The sequence below is a fragment of the Haliotis rufescens genome, unplaced genomic scaffold (assembly GCF_023055435.1).
Source record: "Haliotis rufescens isolate VD_foot unplaced genomic scaffold, xgHalRufe1.0.p SCAF_15, whole genome shotgun sequence".
Lineage (NCBI taxonomy): Eukaryota > Metazoa > Mollusca > Gastropoda > Lepetellida > Haliotidae > Haliotis > Haliotis rufescens.
The window spans coordinates 60,704-84,005 of record NW_025963835.1 but is presented as its reverse complement, the minus strand read 5'-3'; the positions used below and the strand labels follow the sequence as shown (position 1 = coordinate 84,005).

At 41.0% G+C, this 23,302-nt stretch overlaps 1 protein-coding gene across 1 annotated transcript in view; it reads right to left on the bottom strand.

The window, feature by feature from the left end:
• Positions 1-2,190: 2,190 nt before the first annotated feature.
• LOC124142096 (sodium-dependent dopamine transporter-like) overlaps positions 2,191-23,302 on the bottom strand; it is a 72,374-nt gene continuing 51,262 nt past the window's right edge. The window contains exons 6-15 of the mRNA XM_046510373.2: positions 21,044-21,182; positions 20,458-20,592; positions 19,349-19,452; positions 14,934-15,058; positions 13,574-13,686; positions 10,031-10,159; positions 8,395-8,494; positions 7,860-7,960; positions 6,117-6,284; positions 2,191-4,977 (exon numbers count right to left, since the gene is read on the bottom strand). Of these exons, the coding sequence (XP_046366329.2) occupies positions 4,873-4,977; positions 6,117-6,284; positions 7,860-7,960; positions 8,395-8,494; positions 10,031-10,159; positions 13,574-13,686; positions 14,934-15,058; positions 19,349-19,452; positions 20,458-20,592; positions 21,044-21,182 (1,219 nt within the window). The 3' untranslated portion in view covers positions 2,191-4,872. The remainder of the gene's footprint in view (positions 4,978-6,116; positions 6,285-7,859; positions 7,961-8,394; positions 8,495-10,030; positions 10,160-13,573; positions 13,687-14,933; positions 15,059-19,348; positions 19,453-20,457; positions 20,593-21,043; positions 21,183-23,302) is intronic.

Here is a 23,302-nt window from a genome sequence, read left to right as displayed (position 1 = left end):
CCTCACCTCATCTCATCAACTGTGAATGCATATGGCATCATTGCAGTGTTGTCGCTATTTTAAGCCAACGAATCAAGCCACGGCATGGTTCAAGCATAAGGGAAACCAGCGAGTGCTTAGACCAATGGGTGTACAGCTAAAGTCGGCACTATTTCCCGTGCAACTTGGCTTACGGCCTTTGCTCCTCACATTCCTTTAATGTGAGCCAACGGCAGGGTTCGCACAAAGTCCATGCAGCGAGTTTGGCTCATTTGACTTCCGTCGGGTATAAACGGCCATATTTCATTAGTTCCCACACGTCGATCACCACCAGCGGTCGTATTTATTACATAGTTCAGTGTGAAAGACTGAAGTTGAGAAAAGTGATATTTTCAGTGCAGTGAAGATATCACTTGATATATCACTGCAGTGAACATAACACCTCTCCCCGCAAATTGTCTCCCTTTATCGTAAGTGGCTGTCCCGTACACAAACTGTTGACTTCCTTTTCTGCGTTAATTCCACACTGACAAGGCAAAATAATGACAGATGGTCAATTATGGAGTTAATATCGCTTCTTACCCTTTGTTATTCTCTTTTAAATGTTTCGTTATTAACTGTTAATTTCCCATTTAACTCGTCAATCGAGACTCTTCGTTTCGCAAAGCGCCATTTTTGTTACTTGAACAACGTGTTTTTCTTCGCTTCCAATATTTCCCGTCGATAATACCAACAAACATCTGATCACACACGGTTCTTTAACACAATGTCAGTTGTCAAGAACAGAAAACAAATGCCGTGGTAAAATTTGAAAAAATAATAATTTCATATTGGCAATGAAAAGGACGTGCATGATTTAAAGTGACGCGCCGATGGCCGAGACACTTTTTCTTTTTAGCCTATTTCCCACACTTGCTATATGTATCCACGTCGTAGAATAATGCAGATCAGTACCTTCTCATGTTAGTATTAGGGTTTCCTTTGATAAACTTCCAATTCCAATCACGTCATTAATATAGTGATTGATCTTATAAACTGCATGCAATGTTGATCATACCAGATTTCACACGTCAAACGACACAATTAATTGGACGACAGTTCTAATCGCAGGGAAACGGCGACCATGCAAACAGAGCGTTTCGAATGTCCATTTGGAGTTCGATGAACTACGTATCACATCGATAGATAATCGATCCCCCGTTTCATGTAGTCTGATTCTGTAGTAAGCATTTATTAGTTATACACTTTATCTGTACTTGTTTAGTATTTCACTGAAAAAAATCGCTTCACTGGCCCCAACAACGTGTTGAAACAGAGATTATTAGCTGAACGCGCTCTCGTGTAGTATATATCATGTATTAATATTATATCATATGTAATATATATCAAGAAGACAACTTAAGCCGAATTCACTCCAACCAATGCTTGCCGTAAAAGGTGACTATGCTTGTCGTAAAAGGCGACTAACGGGATCGGGTGGTCAGGCTCGCCGACTTGGTTGATGCATGTCATTGATCCCAATTGCGTAGATCGATGCGCATGATGTCAATCACTGGATTGTCTGGTCCAGACTCGATTATTTACAGACCGCCGTCATATAGCTGGAATATTGCTGAGTGCGGCGTTAAACAGCAAACCAACCAACCAACCGAATTCACTGACTCACTACAAACTCCGCTGTTCAAAACTGGGATGGGGGAGGGGGTGGGGGTGAGATTTAAACGTCAATCTGAATGTCATTGTAGACATGCTGGTTTGATATGACAAACAAATGCTATGCAGATGCCCTTGTTGTTCGGTTGTGATATCGCATAACTTATCATTATCACATGAACATTACAACAATATAATCTGAGTTCAAACACCAAGCACAGTGTTTGTCACTGAAGCATGGCCATGACTTTCTTTTGGGGACACTGAAATTTAGCGTTTACCTTCCCAGTTGGTCATTGAAAAGTTACCTTGAACTTATTGGGCGGTGAGTGAGGATTACCCATGACCTTCCATGTGGTAGCTGAAACATGGCCTTGGCCTTCCTGTGTGGTGACTGGATAACGACCTTGACCTTCAAGCATCCAAGCACTAACAACGGTACAAATGACTCGAAATTCCCCCGAACAGGAGCGAAATCGGGTCCGCCGGAAGCGCTCGTTAAATCTCCAACATCATCAACACCCCTACCAAACGCGAAAAAAACCAATAGAATGCGAGTGTACTCTATATGTTTATTTCACCTCTATATCAACGACACTCACACGTACTCACCTATGGAGTATATACAGTGAAATGCATATAACTCGCATCATTCTAACGACTAATCACAAAATTGATATTACAATCTTTTAAAAAAAACTGTCTGAATGTAAAAAATCTACTGCTAATTCACGAAATGTCTTTAAACGAAATGTACAACACTTAACATCTAAACACACCTGTCTATATGTAGACAATAACTAACTGTATATATATTTACGTTTATGTAACACGGTATATATTGTATTAATAACCAGTCTATAACGTAACAACAAACATGTTATTAACAAATGATATAAAAGTACAACCTGATTAACATAGCAAACCACCTAACGATTAATTCTTAATTTGTAATATTTTCATCAAATATATTTTCACATACCACGATTATATTAATAACCTCAAGGCGACCTCATGATTCACGAGACTCAGTTGTTTTAGGGAAGTAGTATTTTGTCACAATTACGTTTCAATGATCAATCTTTCACTGTTAGAAAATATATCTTTTACGACCAAAACTAAAATTACTGAAGCTGTCTTTTTTAAGACAATGTCTCTGGTAATCTGGGTGTATTTTTATAAGTCTGGAAGAAATAACGGAATTGTTGGAAACATTGACGTTGACCTTGACCTTAAGTTGATATAGAAGAACATTTGGATTCCATGCCTTATAAGACATAATTTTACCCATGAATGAAATACGCCCAGATGTTGCCAATGTTTGATTTACCACTCGGGTTGTATTCCCCAAGGATTATACTATACTCCAAAGACTGGTAGACGCCATTTCAACTCAACGCCTTCTGATCCTCTAGTGCAAAAAAGCATGATGCGAAACAGAAACAACGCAACGCCTAAAATCGAAATATGCACCCGAGCATGACTCTAGCACCTCTTCCGAAGGTGCAAATTACATGTAGCCTATGACAGGAGTTTAATACCATTCCCATTAAAAAACAACACTTAAAGTACAAACAGTGCCATAAGACCCAGTACCTGATAACTGTTCCATGTTAACATGATTGAATACAGTGACACGTAAACTGTAGTTACTCAGTATATAATATGTAGTGATCACCTTTCAAGGAAGGTTCGTATTGCTTTTGACACCACTGAATCCAGGCCGAATGGCCGGTACTTGGTAGAATCATCTAGGACAATGGAATATACAAAACATTGCGGTCAGATTTATAGCGTGAAGCAACAAGGGTATGAAAATCAACAAATTAACTTGTGCGATTTAACATTCAGTGAAACTCCGTAATCCAGACGGTGTGTGTCCAGAGAAATAATCCGGATTAACAAGGTTTCTCGATTAACGAATAATTGTGTGTGTGTGTGTGTGTGTGTGTGCTTGCGTTCGAAGAGTGCGGAACGGTTCCAGATAGACTAGTTCCGGATTAACGGGGTTTCACTGTATATAACCACTGTCCTCACCGCCAAGCGTATTAATCACAAGCGTGTCTTCATCATGCACGATGTCTATTCACATGTGAATAGTAGAAAAACGATGTTTTTTTCACGATAACTATTCATCCCTAACGTCGTATAAAATAAGGGTTATAACAACATGGTGCAATGTTTGTAACATTTGAATGATATCAAAAAACAAGCTTTGATGTGTCTTGGTTGGGTGATTATTGAACTGTTAAACGAAAACTATTTCTGAACTGTCTGAAGGAATTCGGCTGATGGAATACTCAAATAGATGAAGCGTATGCATTGAATACACAACTCAATATTCGCTAAGGACCACACCTTTGACTAAAGATGATTGTTTTGGTCCTTAGCAAATGATGAGTAGTATAAGTATATATTCTATATCTGAATTCCAGCACATTCGTCTATGATGCTTCCTGTTGGTTGTGTGATATTCGCACCGGAATACCCTCTTTAATGGTTCCCTCAAAAGTCAGAATGACCCTTGAATATGACCACGTCTGTGACATCATCAAAGACCCGTGAAGATCCGGGGTAGAAGAGGTCTTCAGCAACCCATGCTTGCCGTAAAAGGCGACTATGCTTGTCGTAAAAGGCGACTAACGGAATCGGGTGGTCAGGCTCGCTGACTTGGTTCATGCATGTCATCGGTCCCAATTGCGTGGATTGATGTTCATGATGTAAATCACTGGATTGTCTGGTCCAGACTCGATTATTTACAGACCGCCGTCATATAGCTGGAATATTGCTGAGGGCGGCGTAAAACAACAAACCAAACCAAACCAAAACATCATCAAAATTGACATGATCAGTGGCACAATAGAAAATATCCAAAATGAATAAATTCATCTCCGATTTTCATATGTCTGTTGCTAAAATATCACAAAAGGCGCTATAGGACTCTACTTTCTTGTGAATAGCTATTGCTGGGACTAAGGCACTTAACAGACAACATATTAGGGGCGGACGTGGAAAAAAACAAAACAACCAATGTTGACTTGCATAACTAGGAGTGCACGTTATCAGACATTTCTGCACAGGCATCTGCAGAATATAGACAACTGAAACTATATACCCAACAGTAATATCAGCTAGGTCTGAGACAGTTTTAACTAGTCAATTTCTTTCTTTTCATTCACTCCGGGACTGTTGTCGTCACTTGACTTCCGGTCCACGCTGAGACAAGGATGGCGGCAAGATTCAAACAGGCTCCCCAACATTGCCTCCGTTTATACTGATCATGTTCAGAGCTTCTGCCCTTCTTTTGTCACGGTTGTTTTGTGGAGTGAGGAGGTATTGGAGTCGCTGTAAGGAGATGACAGATATAATCAATTATTGTTATTGCATAGATCTATTTGTGGTTATTATGTTTGAAAATTCCCGTTCGTAGACAAGACTGTAAAGCGTCTTTTGGGTATTATAGACAGAATTCATGACGTAATATTTATTCTGTTATGCCAAAGTTTGCTTTGTTTAACGACGCATTCAGCAATATTCACGCCGTATGGCATTCGATAGGATCATTTTGCTAGGTGATTTCCCAGTCAGCCAATCAGGGTCGGGGCTATTCAATTTCGGTATTCAGACAAGCACATTCTGTATGACAAAAAAACGATGAGTTCCGAAAGCTATAAAATGAAGCGGCGCTATGTTGTGGACATTTATACATTCTGTCGTTTCTGAGCGCCATGGCATCCACACCCAAAAGGATGCGCCATCGAGGGTATATCTCTTTTCTTTTGAGAAGACCGAAGTTTCACAATTTTAGAAAATTGACATCTGACTGGCTCAAGAGACCATGCATCCTTTATTTAAACTGGGCGGCAAAGTTCACTCTGAGTAAAGTTCACCCAGTCCTTTGGAGGTGTTCCTCAGATCGTCATGCACAGAGGTATGGTATCAGAGTAAAGGCTCCTCAATTTGAATGTGATTGGCTATATGACGGAGGCCTGAAAATTATCGAGTCTGGACCTGACATTTATTTGTGAATAAAAGCAACAAAACCCTTTCTATACCACAGAAAAAATCTGCTAGCAGGAAACTGAGTCGATTGTCCGACTAATGAGGTTTCCGGACTAATGGGGTTTCCGAAATAACGGGGTTTCCGGACTAACGTGGTTTCCGAACTAACGTGGCTTCCGGACTAATTGGGTTTCCAAACTAATGGGGTTTTAGACCTAACAAGGTTTCCGACTAACGGGGTTTTCGGACTCATGAGATTTTCGGACGAATGGGGTTTCTGGACTAACAGGGTTTCCGGACTAACAAGGTTTCCAGACTAATGTGTTTCCGGACAAACAAGGTTTGGGCACTAACGAGCGTTTCCGATTGACAGGTTTCCGACCTAATGGTGTTCCCAGACTAACAAGGTTTCCGGACTAACTAGGTTTCCGGACTAACGTCGTTTCACTATACATGTACAGTTATAGATTCCCGGGACTTACTTCTGTGAGCGTCCCCTCTCTCCTGATGATTCTGTAGATAGCAAATCCGGGTATACACAATATGGATGACAGGGCAATTCCCCAGCCAATCAGCGAGGCCGGCCAGGGGTAGACATACGTGTCATAGGTCAGTGGCTTGTGTCCAATGAGACCGAATACCATAATGAACTGGAAAGCAAAAGCGACATATTAAATATTTAGAAATTCACATTTTTAACTTCTGAAAGTTGTCATAATACAATGATCTCAGAATCCATACGTTCGATTGTTGTGAAACAGTAAACCATCAAAGACTTAAAACATATTCTTATAAATTCCCCAATATTTCAAATGTAAGCAGCAACCAATATAACAATAATTATATTTTTGATTTGTTATTAAAAATCCATACGCTCGTTAGTTGTGAAAAAAGAGGAAAAAATCCCAGATTAACATTAACATTATAAATACTAATATTTATCATATATTTGTATGGAAGAAATGGTTAAAATAGATTAATAATTCCCTCCTTTTTCTCGATTGTAGGTGGTCAATAATATCTATGTAATTCGGTAAGTCTATTGATTTAGGATATCTTTTTTGTTAAGATGTCGAAATAAGAGGTTGTTTTCGCGGCAAAATCGTATATATCCCTTCACCATCCACCCTTATGAAACCCATAGCAATATATACCCTTGAAGATGATTGCAGGTGTGGATGATTGAATTAATAAAAGAATTATCTACGAGTAGTCATAGAACAACGAACAAGCAACGAGTAATTAGCGAGTAAATAACGAGAGTATGTTTTTTTGCTCTATGCTGATTGGCTACTTCGTTCCGATTGTTCTATTGTTTTCATTGTTTGCCAAGATGCCAACAGCGACGTCAAATGAACGCCAAATGACATCATGCATTGTTCATAACGTCACACGACTTTATGTGACGTCGTTCCAACAGTAGGCCAACTAAAGCCCCCGTTACACTATCAAAAACTTTGATCAAAAACTTGGTCAAAGTCCATTTTGACCAAGTTTTTGATAGTGTAACATGCTGTCAAAATTTTGACAAAGTTTTTGACGGGACTTTGATGGAATAGAAACCGATCCCATTTCTCGTCAAACTTTGATCAAAGTTTGATGACGTTGATTTAATTTAGCCAATCAGACTGCAAGGAACATTTACCCCTTTTCAACCGGAAGTGCATAGAGTCAAGTCAAAATGACGAGATGTTGGAGGAATTAGTTGATTTGTTTCAACAACGAGCAGCCATTCTCGGGACCAAATATGCCTTTGCCTACCCCGACGCCGCCTTCTCAACATGGCAATACACAAAATACATATGACAACACCAAAGCATTCTTCGTCAAGATAATTCCCACCAAAACTTTGACGGCCTGCCAAAACCTTTGATGAGTGTAAACAGTCCAACTTTGACCAAGAAAAAAACTTCTTCTTTTTTTTATCAAAGTTTTTGATAGTGTAACAGGGCCTTAATGCCTCCACATGAGATCAGGTAACAAACCTTTTTCTACATTTTCTTAAAAAGCAGACCATGGGCAATATAAAAGATAACCTACTCGCGATTCGGAATAACTGAATATCTTTCCTCGTGAATAAATATTGAAAGTTTCTCGTCAAGGCTCAGTTATATAATAATTGATAAAATCATATGATAAAATGATAAAATGATAAAACATATAATGGGTGATTCCTCGTTACTTGTATTTATTCCATAAAGCTGTATAACCAACTCATGACATACCACTAGAAACACGGGTGCGATGTATTTCCAGACGATCCACCAGTAGGGTCCCGGCCTGTGACCCACCATCACGCAGATGTCCTCGGAGAAGCGGTCTACTCCTGTACACACAACACATTGGCTTTATGTTAAATGGATACATTCTGTCTAAACCGACCACTGTAACCAGACAAACAATGTTGGTTTAGACAACAATTTCAAACCTAACAGTTACACTTTCTGAGGAAAATCCACATTTTTGCCAGGACCAAAATGCTATGTCAGTTTAGAGAGAACTTACTCAGGTGTCTGATTATTAAGAGTCCAGTCTAGACCGAACCAAATCAGGTGTCGGTATACTAAGAATCCAGTTTAGACAGAACCTTCTCAGGCGTTGGCCTATTTAGAGTCTAATTTAGAGTTTATACGCAGGTGTCGGTATTTTAAGAGTTCAGTTCAGACAGGACTTATTCAGGTGTCAGCCTATTAAGAGACCAATTTCCAGAATCTATGAAGGTGTCGATATATTTAGAGTGCACTGGACTGATATACATACCGTAAGCCCACGAGACTGCAAGAGTTTCGAAGAATACGGCAAACAGAATAGAATAACCGGCTGCAAACTTGTCAAACAGAGTGACGACATAAGCTCCACCCTGAAACACCAGATTTTAATTCGAACATAATTTACTGATAATAAATAGGATTTGAAAAAAACTCCAGGAGTAGTTTGTATGAAAAAAAATCTTTAAAAGTTTACTTTAGTATATCAATATATGCATTCGACTATTTACAACTAACATAATTGGACAAAAAAGCCTGAATAGTTATTTTTTTAGTTGACAATAATGAAATGCTTCAAAAAGTAATTCATTGACTTCGTCATCTGAGTTTGAGTTGCCTTATAGAATAATAGAATAATATTAAGATCAAATCATAATTATTATAATCTAACACAATGTTCCTGAAGATTTAGAAAACGTTTCCAGTGTTATGCATTCAGAACATATCCGGGACAAGGAAACAATATATGTCAATTGTTTTATTATGTTAAAAGAGATTATATTATTGGCAACAGTGTTTTGTTCCAGTTCTCAATGCTCCAGAGCATTAAATGAGAATCGTGTGGTAACAATGTCTGCCATTGCAGATCGTGGGTCATGGTGACCTGATGGCGCTGTTCAAGCTGTACGTTGATTGGTTATAGTATTTAGTGTCTGCTGAGATGTAGCTGACTCCAATCTCACCAAAATCAGATCTTAGTTCTCTCTACTGCTACACAATGATCTGAGGACATCCAATTAGGGGTCACTTTCCATAACCCGTAGGAGGTACTGCCATACAATCTCGCTTATATATTAGACATTCCAGAAATGTCTTTTCTTCAGTCTTCTATGGAAGCGTATTGGTGCCAAAGTCTAAAAAATATATTTATGATCTACGTAGTTAATACTGTGGCACTTATACGCTTCCCTAGTCTTCAAATTGTGATTCGAGAGCCTCAAAACATTTTTCAAAGCGTAGTCGCCAGTTTGTGCAGTAAAGCTCGAGAAAGCTGCTTTCCGATTGGATAATGTCGACTTTTTCTTGGTCATTTCATTGGTCTGTCAAAGTTCCCGAAAGGTCTTTGTGACGCGAAATTTAATGAGATATCATCAGATCTTTGTTCAGCGGAAGCGAGAACTAAGATCTGATTGTAATGAGATCGTGCCGACTTCTGCCTAAAACAATATTTAAATCACACCATGTCGAATTAGATTTGTTTGTTGCTTAACGCTGCAACCAACGATATCCCAACTATATGACGGCGTTCCGTAAATAATCCAGTCAGTGATTGATATAATGAGCATCGATCCACCCCTTTTGGGGTATGCTGACACGCCACCAACCAAGTCTCTCAGTCTGACTACCGGATCCATTCAGCCGCCCCTTACTACAAACAGATTTTGTAAAGACATATTCTAATCCCGGAAATATCACGGCGTCAAAATTAGAGGCCGCGCATGTGCACTTGCGTGTGCACTATGGTACTATAATTTTGGCAAAAAGCGCTAATTTTGCTGCGCAAACCAAGAATGGAACCAGTTTAATTCCACACACACGTTATGGGCCTGGCCCGGACTCGTTAATACATAGACCGTCGTGAACATCCATCCATTATTTAACAAGTTGTTGACTAGCACTTAGGTCACCTTAGCACAGCTGGCAAGTCCCACGAAGAAGTAGAGCGTGAACAGCCCTCCCACAAACAGTTCACGGTGTCTTTTGAGGATCGGGAACTCATCACCAACAGCCGTCAGTATAGCCTCTGATCCACCAAACTGCGAACACATTCATAATTGAAACATCGATATCAGCTTTGAAAATATTTTTGCAATTATTAGTAAAGTTAAAAAATAAATTATAATTGTTTTATATGACTATTGTTATGGAATACTTACAAAACACGTCATCACATTATCAATTTCGGTCCCTGTATTTCAACAGGAGTATGTCACTTTGTAAACAACAATATTGTTTTGTCAGAAAGTAAATACGGCATACGATTTTTAAATTTTCATATGTAAATATATAGTTTGGGGTGTTTGATTAGTTTTCCTGGTGTAGTGTAGTGTAGTGTAGCGTAGTGTAGTGTCTTGTCGTGAAGTGTAGTGTAGTGTAGCGTAGCGTAGTCTAGTGTAGTGAAGTGTAGTGTAGTGTAGTGTAGTGTAGTGAAGTGTAGCGTAGCGAAGCGTAGTGTAGTGTAGTGTAGTGTAGTGTAGTGTAGTGAAGTGTAGCGTAGTGTAGCGTAGTGTAGTGTAGTGTAGTGTAGTGTAGTGTAGTGTAGTGTAGCGTAGCGTAGAGTAGTGTAGTGTGGTGTGGTGTAGAGTAATGTAGTGTAGTGTAGTGTAGTGTAGTGTAGTGTAGTGTAGTGTAGTGAAGTGTAGCGTAGCGAAGCGTAGTGTAGTGTAGTGTAGTGTAGTGTAGTGAAGTGTAGCGAAGTGTAGCGTAGTGTAGTGTAGTGAAGTGTAGCGTAGTGAAGTGTAGCGTAGAGAAGTGTAGTGTAGTGTAGCGTAGAGTAGAGTAGAGTAGTGTAGTGTAGTGTAGTGTAGTGTAGTGTAGTGTAGTGTAGCGTAGCGTAGAGTAGAGTAGTGTAGTGTGGTGTGGTGTAGAGTAATGTAGTGTAGTGTAGTGTAGCGTAGCGTAGCGTAGAGAAGTGTAGTGTAGTGTAGCGTAGTGTAGTGTAGTGTAGTGTCTGCGGTCTGTAAGTAATCAAGCTAGGACCAGCCAGTCCAGTGATTTACATCATGAGCATCGATCCACGCAATTGGGACACGATGACATGCATCAACCAAGTCAGCGAGCCTGAACGCCCGATCCCGTGAGTCGCCTCTTACGACAAGCATAGTCACCTTTAACGTAATGTAATGTAATAAATCAGGTATTTAGCTGGGATGATTATTTTGGGGGTCCAGTGGACTCAAAGCCTTAATTGTAGGGTTCCCAAGTTACAAAATGAGGGTTTCAGAGAATACAGTACTCTACAAGTGACCTAGGATTCTGCATGCTCAGAGGAAGTCACTTCCCCAACTGAAACAAGTCTACAAATGCTAGCGCTGCAGACAGTGGATGAAGCATTCGACTGTGTATTGTATTTTAAACTTAATTTTAAGTGGTGTGTGTGTGTGTGTGCGTGTGCGTGCGTGCATGCGTCCGTGTGTGTGGATCAGATGGAGTCCTTTTTCAATTTACTTGCGTGCAGTTTGTCCCTGATTAACAATACAATACGATACAATACAATATGTTTTACTATCTCAAACTATAATTCTTATAAAATGTCTCCATCAGTACAACCTGACAATACGATATATTTTGTGCTGACATCGAAAACATTGAAATGCACACCCTAGTTTATGCCTAGTTCATTTCATGTCCTCTATTGATTACGTTCCATCAATTAAATCTACTTCAGAACCCGCCCCTAGAAAACACACTAACACTTTACGCCTGCAGTAAGAATATGGCCAGTCCTAATCATACTAGGACATTTATCGTTTTTACTTGTCAAACAAAGTAACGTTTGTGGGTGCGGCTATTTTCGTCAACAGGGCAGTAGTTTTCACTGACGAGACAAGTATCCATGACTTCTTTAATCCTCAACATCAACCCCGTTCAATGTTTATGGCCAAGGACCATACTATAACGCCCGTTTTTCGTTGTGAATCGCGTATTGATCACATATACAAGCCCCGGGTACCTCTTAATTGTCCGTGTCAACTGCGTCATGTTTGCCTTCTGAAAGACCCTTCTCTTTGTCCATGCCATACCGGAAGTTAAGTAGTGGCGCCATCGACCGGCGTTAATAGCAAATGAATGGGAAAATGCCTGCCTCCAATGAAGTAAACGGACAATCAGGTTTTGGAGCAGAATATAGCGATAAAATCGACCAAGAACCTCTTGCCTCAATGTCGGCCATCTTCAAGAAGGTTTGGACTTCCGGTTGTTCGGACTCACCGCTAGGTGGCGTGACAGTGTTGTATCAACACGTGTGTCACTTATGCATCTTGTTGGTAATGATAAGATACTTGGTTCTGAACAAATATTGGAAATATCTGCATCAGTGAGTGTGCTTCGGATGATCTATTGCTTGTTTTGTAATAGTCATGAAGTTATTTACCGTCCCGTCAACGATCAATCGCGCACTCTTAACCTCTCTGATGAATACTGAAAGGATACAGTTGTACCAGATTCTTGACAAATCAATTCAATATTGTCTGGTCAATTAGCGACACACACTGATACTTACAATTTGACTAGGGAATCGTCGTTTAATTGCTTAGTTTGTGATCGTTGTTGATGCCTAAATATTTGTTTGACACGTACATGTAGCATATGACAGAAATTCGATTTTGTACATATCTCTAGGATTGACATGTAAACGCGTGGCGTTTTGATTTTGAATGCATCAATATTTTCAGAAGACAAACTGGTTTTTGACGTTATTAAATGACAAAATGTTCGGATATTTATTTAATCTTACGTTAAGAGATGTCGGACCCATGTCGATTAAACCGCCGGGCAAAACAAAGTATACATTTGAAAATTGAATTTGATCAAAACGTTACTAGGCTAAAAACAGTCGCCGAAACACTGCAAGCTTAAGGTCCAAAGCACAACTATGATACCCGTATCAAGTACATCACCATCGAATAAACAGTTCTTATCTGTTTCATTTCGAGCCATCATCAAACATGGGTGTATACTTTCTTTTGCCCGGCAGTTTACAACAGGGGCCTAATGAAAGCAACGTACTGAGTTCTCCTTATTCATTAGGCTGTGGAGTTGGTTGGTTGGTTGGTTTGAGGTTTAACGCCGCACTCAGCAATATTCCAGCTATATGACGGCGGTCTGTCAATAATCAAGTCTGGACCAGACAATCCAGTGATTGATATCGTGAGCATCGATCCACGCAGTTGGTATCGATGACATGCTTCAACCAAGTCAGCGAACCTGACCACCCGATCCCGTTCGTCACCTCTTACGACAATCACAGTCGTCTGTTACGGCAAGCATGGGGGTGCTGAAGACCTATTCGACCCCGGATCTTCAAGGGCCCTGTGAAGTTGGTGAAAGCAAGGGTGAGAAATCTGTGCTCAGAGTCGCACTGAAGATGTTCAAGGTAAAGAATGTCTGGGGCGTACCCTTTCAGAGAAAACTGGTGTTGTTTTTATTGTTGACAAACCGTTGCTACTCACCGAACTGTCAAGACCCAGGGTTAGCAACATGAGGAAAAATATGACGGCCCAAAACGATGACCACGGGAGCGTGGCTATAGCTTCCGGGTATACGATGAAAACGAGGCCAGGCCCTGAAAGAAACATGGCCACTTAAAGAACTTAAAGAACAGTGGTTGAATTAGTTTCATTTGTGTTACCATTACAGAATATGTAACAGCTTCGAAGCAAATGGGAAACTTGGAGTTAAGCGTACGTGTTCTGAAACACAAAGAAATATATATCGAGAATTGGCTATGACCTTGGTCTCCGGTATTAAACCCAATTCGGTACCAAAATTATTGGTTCTTCGGTTTACTTTTTTGTATAATCGAATTCCATTTATAGAAATAGTTTGGGTAACACTTATTATCTTCAAAGAAATAGTTTGTTTTGACTGAAGATGTGTTGTTTGCACGTATAATTATATCATGGGGTAAGTGAGTGAGTGAGTTACGCCGCTTTGAACATAGTTCAAGTTAATCACGACGTGTCAGCTTGGTGTTGGAGGAAAGCCTGAAGTGATGCAGGTCTCAGACGTTTATCACTTTCGTGAAACCCACGAGCATGTGTATGGTGCTGACAAACCTAGACACATAATCGAACCAGGATCGAACCCATAATCATAGGTTTCAGGTCATTACACAATAAAAGTCACTTGTCACCCTCATGTCCTTTATGGTAACATGGGGGAAAAGGCTGAACAACTGTTTTTTGTCTACAGATGATTAATGGATGAAATAGGAAATTCTTGTCCTGTTTAAGATGACAGTCTACATTTGTTTGTTCAACGTCGCACCACGCAATATTTCAGCTATTTGACGGCTGCCTGTTATCTAGTCTGCGCCAGACAGTGATTGATATCATAAGCAACGGTTGAGGTACGATGTCAATCAACCAGGTCTCCGAGTCTGACCACCCAGACCAAATAAAGTTGGTTTGTTTGTTTGTTGTTTAACGCCGCACTCAGCAATATTCCAGCAAAATGACGGCGGTCTGTAAATAATCGAGTCTGGATCAGACATTTCAGTGATTTATATCATGAGCATCGATCCACGCAACTGGGATCGATGATATGCATCAACCAAGTCAGCGACCCTGACCACCCAACTCGCCAAACCATAAAGACACCTCTTTGGACACCTCTTTGGATCAGTATAAGTTGTCACGGGCAATTCTAACCCTATTCTATACGGGTAGCAGCCAAAGCACACACAGTCAAGCCTCTGTGTCGAACTTGGCTGTGTCGAATTCCCATAGGTCTTGCTCTTGTATATCTACTTGCGAAAGGTACGATTATGACTATATACTTGTACACAACGTCCGATGTGCGCGATCTTACCGTCGGTGGCAACCTTATCGATAGGCTGGTTAGACCTGACGGACATGTAGCCAAGGATCATGAAGATGACAAAGCCGGAAAAGAAGCTGGTCAGGCAGTTGATGGTGCTGGTGATTAGAGCGTCCCTGTAAAAGACGAAACCGGGATAATAAATACATATCAGGGATTTGATTCAATGTTTATTCGAAAGCGAATATAATCGGAGAGTTCCGAACGGAAAATAATACAGCCGCGCTAATATATCGGTGTGGATATTTTATAATTCCAGTCGTTTCTGAGCGCCATGGCATTCCAGTTCAGTTGGTGTACTATCCTATCACGACTATATTTGTGTTTTGTTTATTTATATTTTCATTTTGCTAAGATTGAAATTTCCGAATAGAGGTGTTAAAGAAATGAACCGAATTATTCAGAAAGCGGACATCTAAAAAAACACACACATCCTTTATTTAGATCGGTCGGTCATAGTTCGCTCAGGGTTCACCCGACGCGACCTCCTATGGAGGTGTCCCCAGATCTTCACGCAGAGAGATATCGTATTGGAGTTAATGATCGGATTTCAATGAGATGCGTCGCACTCTTCCTGCTATACGATGACGGCCTGTAAATGATACTTGAAACTGTATAAGACAAACTAGTGTTTGAGATTATGAACAATGTCACACATTGTCAGCGTACGATGACGCGCAATTAATCAAGTCACCGATCCTGACCATCCCTAGATTTCGCGGCCTCTTATAACAATCACATGTAATTGGGGATCAATTATAACTCGGAATCCCCACGGTGCCCTTGAATAACTTTTTCTTTGGTAACACATTTATTAATTTGGTTTAACTTCGCTTTTAACATTACGTCAGTCACATCACGGCGTATGAGCTGGTTCTGGGAGGAAACCCCGAAATAACGTAGAAAGTAGTTGTGTACCACATTGGTGAAACCCACGAGTACCGGTATGCTGCTGACAAACATAATCAGGACGAATATGGGATTCGAACCCACGCGCATATATTTCTGGCACAAGCCTGACGTATATTATTACATAAATATATCATCATTTTAGTATTATCAAAACCTAAACATGAAACACGCCCTTGATATCTTATGTATTACATATAAATGAGTAGGGCGGTCGGGTAGTCTAGTGGTTAAAGCGTTCGCTCGTCGCGCCAAAGACCCGGGTTCGATTGCCGACATGGGTACAATGTGTGAAGCCCATTTCTGGTGCCCCCCGCCGTGATATTGCTGGAATATTGCTAAATGCGGCGTTAAACCATACTCACTCACTCCCACTATAAATGGGTGAGTGGGATTTTACGCCGCTTTTTACCATATCAGGGCCGGGACACACATTCACAAATTGTACCCATGTTAGGAATCGAACCCGGACCTTCAGCGTGAGGAGCGAACGCTTTAACCACTAGGCTACCCTATGGTTTGTGGACACGGGTTCTTTTGGATCAGAAGCCAGCCAAATACAAAGAAAGGCACGAAAAAAAAATTAAACCGCTGTTTATATACTCTGCAGTTCTGTGAGTGATGAGGACGGTAATGGCGCCGAAATAAGCCAGCACTCCCACAACGAGGGGTGCACATTACACCCACGTGGAGATTCCAAACCGGGTCTTTGAGTGAAGAGCAAATCTGTGTACATGCACTGCAAGGGAGATAAGCTTCAACGAACAGACCCAAACTGCTTTTCAAAACCTCCTTGCTGTGGTTAGGTTCGATAGCTTGTTGTGCCCGGGTATTGTCTATCAAAACATTACCCTCTTAACGAATCCATCACCCTGTAACCTGACACGCGTCTAACGTTTACCGCCTAGACCCTAACAAAGAGGATGACGTATTCGCTGGCTGAGACGATTTATGGTCACAGCATATAGAGACCCAAACGCAAATATTCCTTTAGTACCTTTTGTCCTGGATTTCTGATGGTGTTTTTACTTGCGAGGGTTAGCCGGAAAATCGCTTTGAACATGATTTTATTCATCATTTGTTTGTTTGTTTGACCCCGCAATATCCCAGCTATGTGACGGCGGTCTGTAAATAATCGAGTCTGGACTAGACACTCCAGTCATTGACATCATGAGCATCGATCTACACAATTGGGATACCAATTGCAATACATGCAGCAACCAAGTCAGCGAACCTGACCACCCGATCCCACCTCTTACGACAAGCACAGTCGCCTTTTACGGCAAGCCTGGGTTGCTAAAGACCTATTCTACCCTGTAACTCCACGGGTCTTTAGTTATATCATGTCGCGTCAGCTTTAGGCCAGTTAAAGAATATCATTGCTTTTAATGATTTTTTTAAACGGTGGAAAAGGCGGGATGGGGGTCGTGAGAAAAAAGGAATTTACTTTTTCAAGCTTACTGTGTAGATAAAAGCGACAGACACTTTCCATATTCATAAGAAATCTCTGCTGAAAGTTGATTGTAGATTCCGACTATATCATAAGTATGTGTTTATGAATCACTATCGAATAGTGATGATGCCAGGTGTTCGCGAAAAGATTAACGTACCCTGCCCCATCGGTGGCACCTGTCACAAACACATGCAGAGGCAAGTTAATTGTTCACCTGAAAGTCCAAACTGACGCAGATGGTGGACCTTTGCCGCTTTGGTAAAATAAAATATATATGATGCTGACAGTTGAAGGATAATAATCGGGGCGAATCTTCGGACCCTGGCACGTATAAGGAACGTAATCTGATTTCAACGAGGAGAACGTATAGGTTTCTGTCGTATAGCATTGCATACAAATCACCAGTAACATAAACGTAGTACAGTTTGTTTGTTTATAAAGGAATAATTTGATGGATGAATGAATGAGTGAGGGAGATTGGTTTTACTTTACGACGCAATTAGGAATGCTCCAGCAATATCACAGCGGCGGACACCTAAAATGGGCTCCACGCACTGAATTGGGAATTCGAACCCGGGACACTGGAGTCACGAGCGAAAGCTTTAACCATTAAGCTACCCCAACGCCATGAGAGAAATGGAATTAAATCATTGCTTCTGGGGATAATCAAATGTTTAAATATGCATTTAGCGAAACAATCATTTAACGTGAAAGTAAAAATTACAGAAATAAAGATAATAGAAAATAAAAACAACAGCGCAGCGACATCACCATAGTCTGTGCACGACCATGCATTTTTTATACATTTAAAAAAACAAAAACATATTGGGGTTTGAAAAATTCAGACGGGTGCAGCAATGACATAACCTTAATCTGACCATATAAACAACGTTATATCGCGATCATTTACACAAAGAGAATGATCTAACGCTGCAACGTTGCTGCACACTGGGTGTTACGACGTCTCCAGCACCACGGCATTTCTCCATCTAAAGAGACAATCATCGCCCATTTATTGGCAAAATATCACAGTCGCAATCCTTTCAAGTTTTACACCTTTCACGGAGGACAAAGTGGAAGTGACCTTTGCTGGGCAGGCGATTTCCGGTGTAGCAATTAACCATACTATACGAGTGATGGCCAATTATGACGTTTGTATTGCCTCGTCTCTGGTCCACGACTTCGCGGCTTTGAGTAATTTTAACTTAAGTTGACAGTATTGCCAATCACAGTCTGGAAGCGGTTTCCGTTCCCTTCAGAAATATTGCCCTCTGCATAATGTTCTGGCTCGAGGGTATCCAAAGATGAGCGCGTGACCCCACATCAATTCCCGCCATACCTCTGCAGCGCTAATCTCTAACCAGCCTTTCTCAAGTGCTCAAGGAAACCGCCCCATTGCCTACTGTCAAAAGTTAATGAAATTTGGCGGGAAATTTTTTCTCTCTTCCATTTCCAGAAACTCAGGCATGAGAGCCATATTGGCATAATCGATGACATCTCGTCGTCCAATATGGCTGCATTGTCCTTTTGTCGTCTGCTTCTTGAAGGACGAATTTGCGCCAATAATTCCCGCTTTCCAAAGGCCAGCTTGTGTAATGAACCCACAAGACAAGATTTCGCCATTTGTAGTTGAAACATTTGACGGGTCATGAAGAACGCGATCTGAACTGAATGCAGTCGGTCGATCGTGTATGTCATGGCCAGATGAAACACGCGTGTACTCCGTGGATACATGGGCAAAAGTACGTTCTAAAATTAAATGTCCTCCTGCCCTTGTTTGCAAGCTCCTTGACTCAGGCCTGGTAATAAAATCGTTACTGTACGATAAATGGATTGAGTATGGTAAAATATTATTTTAATGAAAGTCTTTATGAATTTAATGGATAGACAAGGACATATTTACCTTTCTCAACACGACTGAAAGATGGAAAGAGATAGCGTGAAACGGACGGACGGAGAGAGAGAGAGAGAGAGAGAGAGAGAGAGAGAGAGACATGTAACATGGTTTTGGTAACCCATGCACCACCCATGGTCCTGTTCTCACCTGTACACGTTGTTGGTGATGGGATTATAACTGGCGAAGGCCAACAGCACGCCGAACCCTGGCCCCAGGGAGAAGAAGACCTGTGTAGCGGCGTCAACCCACACCTGGTACAGAGGAAGAGAGTTAGGGACTGACCATTTGATATTCGGGAAGGGTGTTTTACTTTAATTAATCTCGATACAAAATCCCAGCCCCTCTCTTCCCCCGGATTTCAAATGGTCCGTCTCTAATGTCAAGTGCTTAAATGACTTGCTTTGGAGTATCATTATCAATATGGAGTTTAATTAGGTGTAGAAGGATTGATTAAATCTCAATTGTTTTGCATGTGTTAAATGTTGTATACACTGTATCACCATGAACTAAAGCATCTTCCTCAGGCATGACTGTAAATGTCATGTTTCCACCCTTGCCGAACTAGGCTGGAATTTCTAAGCTCGGTCGTAGCGCCACCTAATGACCAATCAGATTCCACTTCTCATATCACTTGCATTGGCTTCGAACAAAATGGCGGCGTTCAGTCGAGACGATCTGATCGATAATCAAGATCAAATTACGTGGACACCTTGACATGTAAAGATTCGGAAAATATCTGTTGACGCTAGGTTGACGGGACACATACCTTGCAAATCCTGCAATCCATCGAAATCTGCACGGTATTTTACGAACCGGATGGCGATTTCGTTTCGCGATTTTGATTGGACTATGCACAGACTCGTTAGTCCAGCCAAAATATAACTCCTTACAATACAGCCTAGTTCGACAAGAGAGGAAAGGGGACTTTTATAGTCAGTTAACTCCCTTGACTCGGGAAGATGGACCTTAGGAAACAAAAATAATGATCATCGTATCGTTAGATTTTGCTTGAAAATCTGTTGGTTTTTTTCTCTTCGGCTGAGCGTTGTCAACAACCGCTCAGGGTCGTACAAACCTTATTGCCAGCATGTGTTCCTCCCATATTTAGTTGAAATTGGAAAAATAAAATGAAGAACATGTTGGGGTATTATCTATATGTAAGTGTATTTTCAGTACAATTCCAAAAGAAATAGGCAATTTTGAATATCAATATAGACAGACAGACTGGTTTCTCCAAACCCCCACCGTCTACTCACCTCAGGCGAAGCGAGTCTGGTGAAGTTGGGGTTGAGGTAATACTTGATACCCTCCGCAGCCCCCGGGAGCGTCGCGCCCCTCCCCATCAGGATGAGAAGCACGGCATAGGGGAACAAGGCCGTAAACCACACCACCTGGAACACACATTTAGAGTGACCTCCCTTTCCAGTATTGAGTAAAATGGCTTGAGAATAACCGGAGAACATAAAATATTTTTTTCAATTTTGATTTTATGGTCTCTGATATTACCAATATTTTGAAGATTATCAATACAACATTAACATATTACACACGATGAACATATATATTTACATCGCAGATATGCATGACGGCAACAGTTTAATGATACGTTCAGAGGCGGTTCAAGGATTCTGAAAAAAAGTTTGGATGCACATAATACCAAAGTAACAAAGTAACTTGGTCGAAGAGACAGTTCACAAATATGGTGTTTGAAGAAAGATGGGATGTGCACCCCCTGCACTCCCCCTTCCGGATTCGCCAGTGACTTCCAGACATTTATTTGGTATGGCTTCGATTAGGTTTGAAAGAGTTGCATCCCCTTAAGGAAGGTAAAAGCAGAGTTACCTTCCCTGAAGTGTGGATCCCCTTCCACAAACTGAAGTAGCAGATAACATAGACTCCCAGGAGACACAGGACGAGCTGCCACTTGAGTTCCCCGACCGCGAACAGTCCCCCACTCTCGTGCAGCTCCAGGAAGCCGCGTCTGCAAGTTAATGTTCGGATAAAGGAGATACTCAAGCCCACCCGGAACTAGACTGCTAATGGGTCAAGAAGGCTAATTCGACCATTTGCTTCTAAAACAAACACATTTACATCCACGAATTGTGGCGATGACTGGCATTTTTGTCTTCACTCCAGATCCTAGGTGTATTAGGTTGAAACAATTTGTTAACATTTTGATTCAGTATAGGCGTATCCAATTGGATGCAGACATGTAAATACAATCTATACGTCGTTGTTCCTTACTATGGGTGAGTTAATGAGGTTTAATCCTATTTCAAGCATTAAAACACATCTGTGACGTCATTCTATTGTTTGAACGCTCCATTATTTTTCAGGAATGGAGAGTTGCTTGTCAACTGTACATTATCTTGAAGCAGCATTTGAATTTTTCAAATATTTTCAACTACGGAATATTTTGTCAAAGTGTAAAAGTAGGGATGAGTTTTAAGTAGGGGAATATCCTCGTAACTCTCCATTCCTTAAAAATAATGGGCCTCGGCCCCTGCGGGGCCTCTGCTCCATTATTTTTAAGGAATGGAGAGTTACTCGGACATTCCCCTCTACGTAATGTCGCCTCGGCTCTTCTCAGTCCAATACGTCCTTCACCAGCACCGACAAGAAGCCATATTGGATCTTGTTTCGTGCACGTGACTATCACGCGAAACAACATAACCAGCTGATGGAAGTCGTGAATGTTTATAACCTTCACATTGATTCCGTTTCATTCTATATTTAAATCAATGTGTTTGACTAATTTTCATTAGCACAGAATAACCTATTTTCACAAAATGTCATGCGAACGAACCATTTGCGGCGGGATCTGGCGTTACACGGTTTAGAGTGAGTTTGTTCATATCACTACTCAAATACAGGCATTGGGTAGTCAACGTAAAAAGCCGAGTGGGTCCGAGTGTACAACAGTAATGTCTTAGCCGAACATATCGGGAACAGACTCCACAATGTGCATGCTGATTGTAATCGTACCTTGATTTTGGGCGTGACATTTGACGATTATGGTTGAATTAACCATTAGGTTACGGTACTGTCCATTAGTATTTAAGGGAGCGGCAGAAATCTTAGTACGCCTGCTATCACTAAAACTAAATTGATATAGTTTTGGCTTGGGATGGGTGAGTGGGTGAGTGGGTGAGTGGGTGAGTATGGTTTTACGCCGCTTTTAGCAATATTCCAACAATATCACGGCGGGGGACACCAGAAATGGGCTTCTCAGATTGTACCCATATCGGGAATCGAACCCGGATGTTTGGCGTGATGAGCGAACGCTTTAACCACCAGGCTACCCGACCGCCCGGCTAGGGATGGGACTAGATTGAGGTCAACAAGATTCGATATCGTTCACTCTGTTATAATCTGAACTCAACTAAATTGTACACACATATTCAAAAATGATTTGTTGAATACACGACGGGATACTTTTATCAAATACACAACACAGAAAGTAACAATGGCCCCAATCAATCCAGGTCATATTAAGATTCACATCATAAATCACGAGATGGAATATCAATTTTTTTACGATTCTCAATAATGAAAGTCACACTTTGAGACGACAAATACCAATAAACCAATATATATGAGCCACGTATACCTGTCAAGATCGATGGCTGGTAAACTGATAAAAGAGAAAATCAATTCAGTATGTTTCTCTAGTCGATCAGTTCGTTGAAAGTGTACTCGTTAACCCCTCCCTGATAGAGAAACAAAGGCGACCTAACACTCCCCTTTCCGATCTTGATTGTACACAGATTTCCATGTCAGTAAGTACATGCAAACATGTTAAAGTCAGGGACAACAATTCATGCGTGTAGCGTCGTACGATTATTACTGGGTCTCTCATCGACTGTCTTAGATACTGGACATTATAGTACACACACTCTCTTATTTATTCGTCCGGTCATCATTTTTTGGAGAAAGATTCCATACGGTGTTACAGTGTGTTTCATCTTGCGGCGGCAAGGGTGGCCATCTTCATGGACGCTGCAATTCGCTGTGCAGAGTTGCGTCCCTTAGGCGTGCAAGAAACCTTTGATCCTGGGTTCGAATCCCGGTTCAGACTGATTATGTTTCTATTTTTTTCCA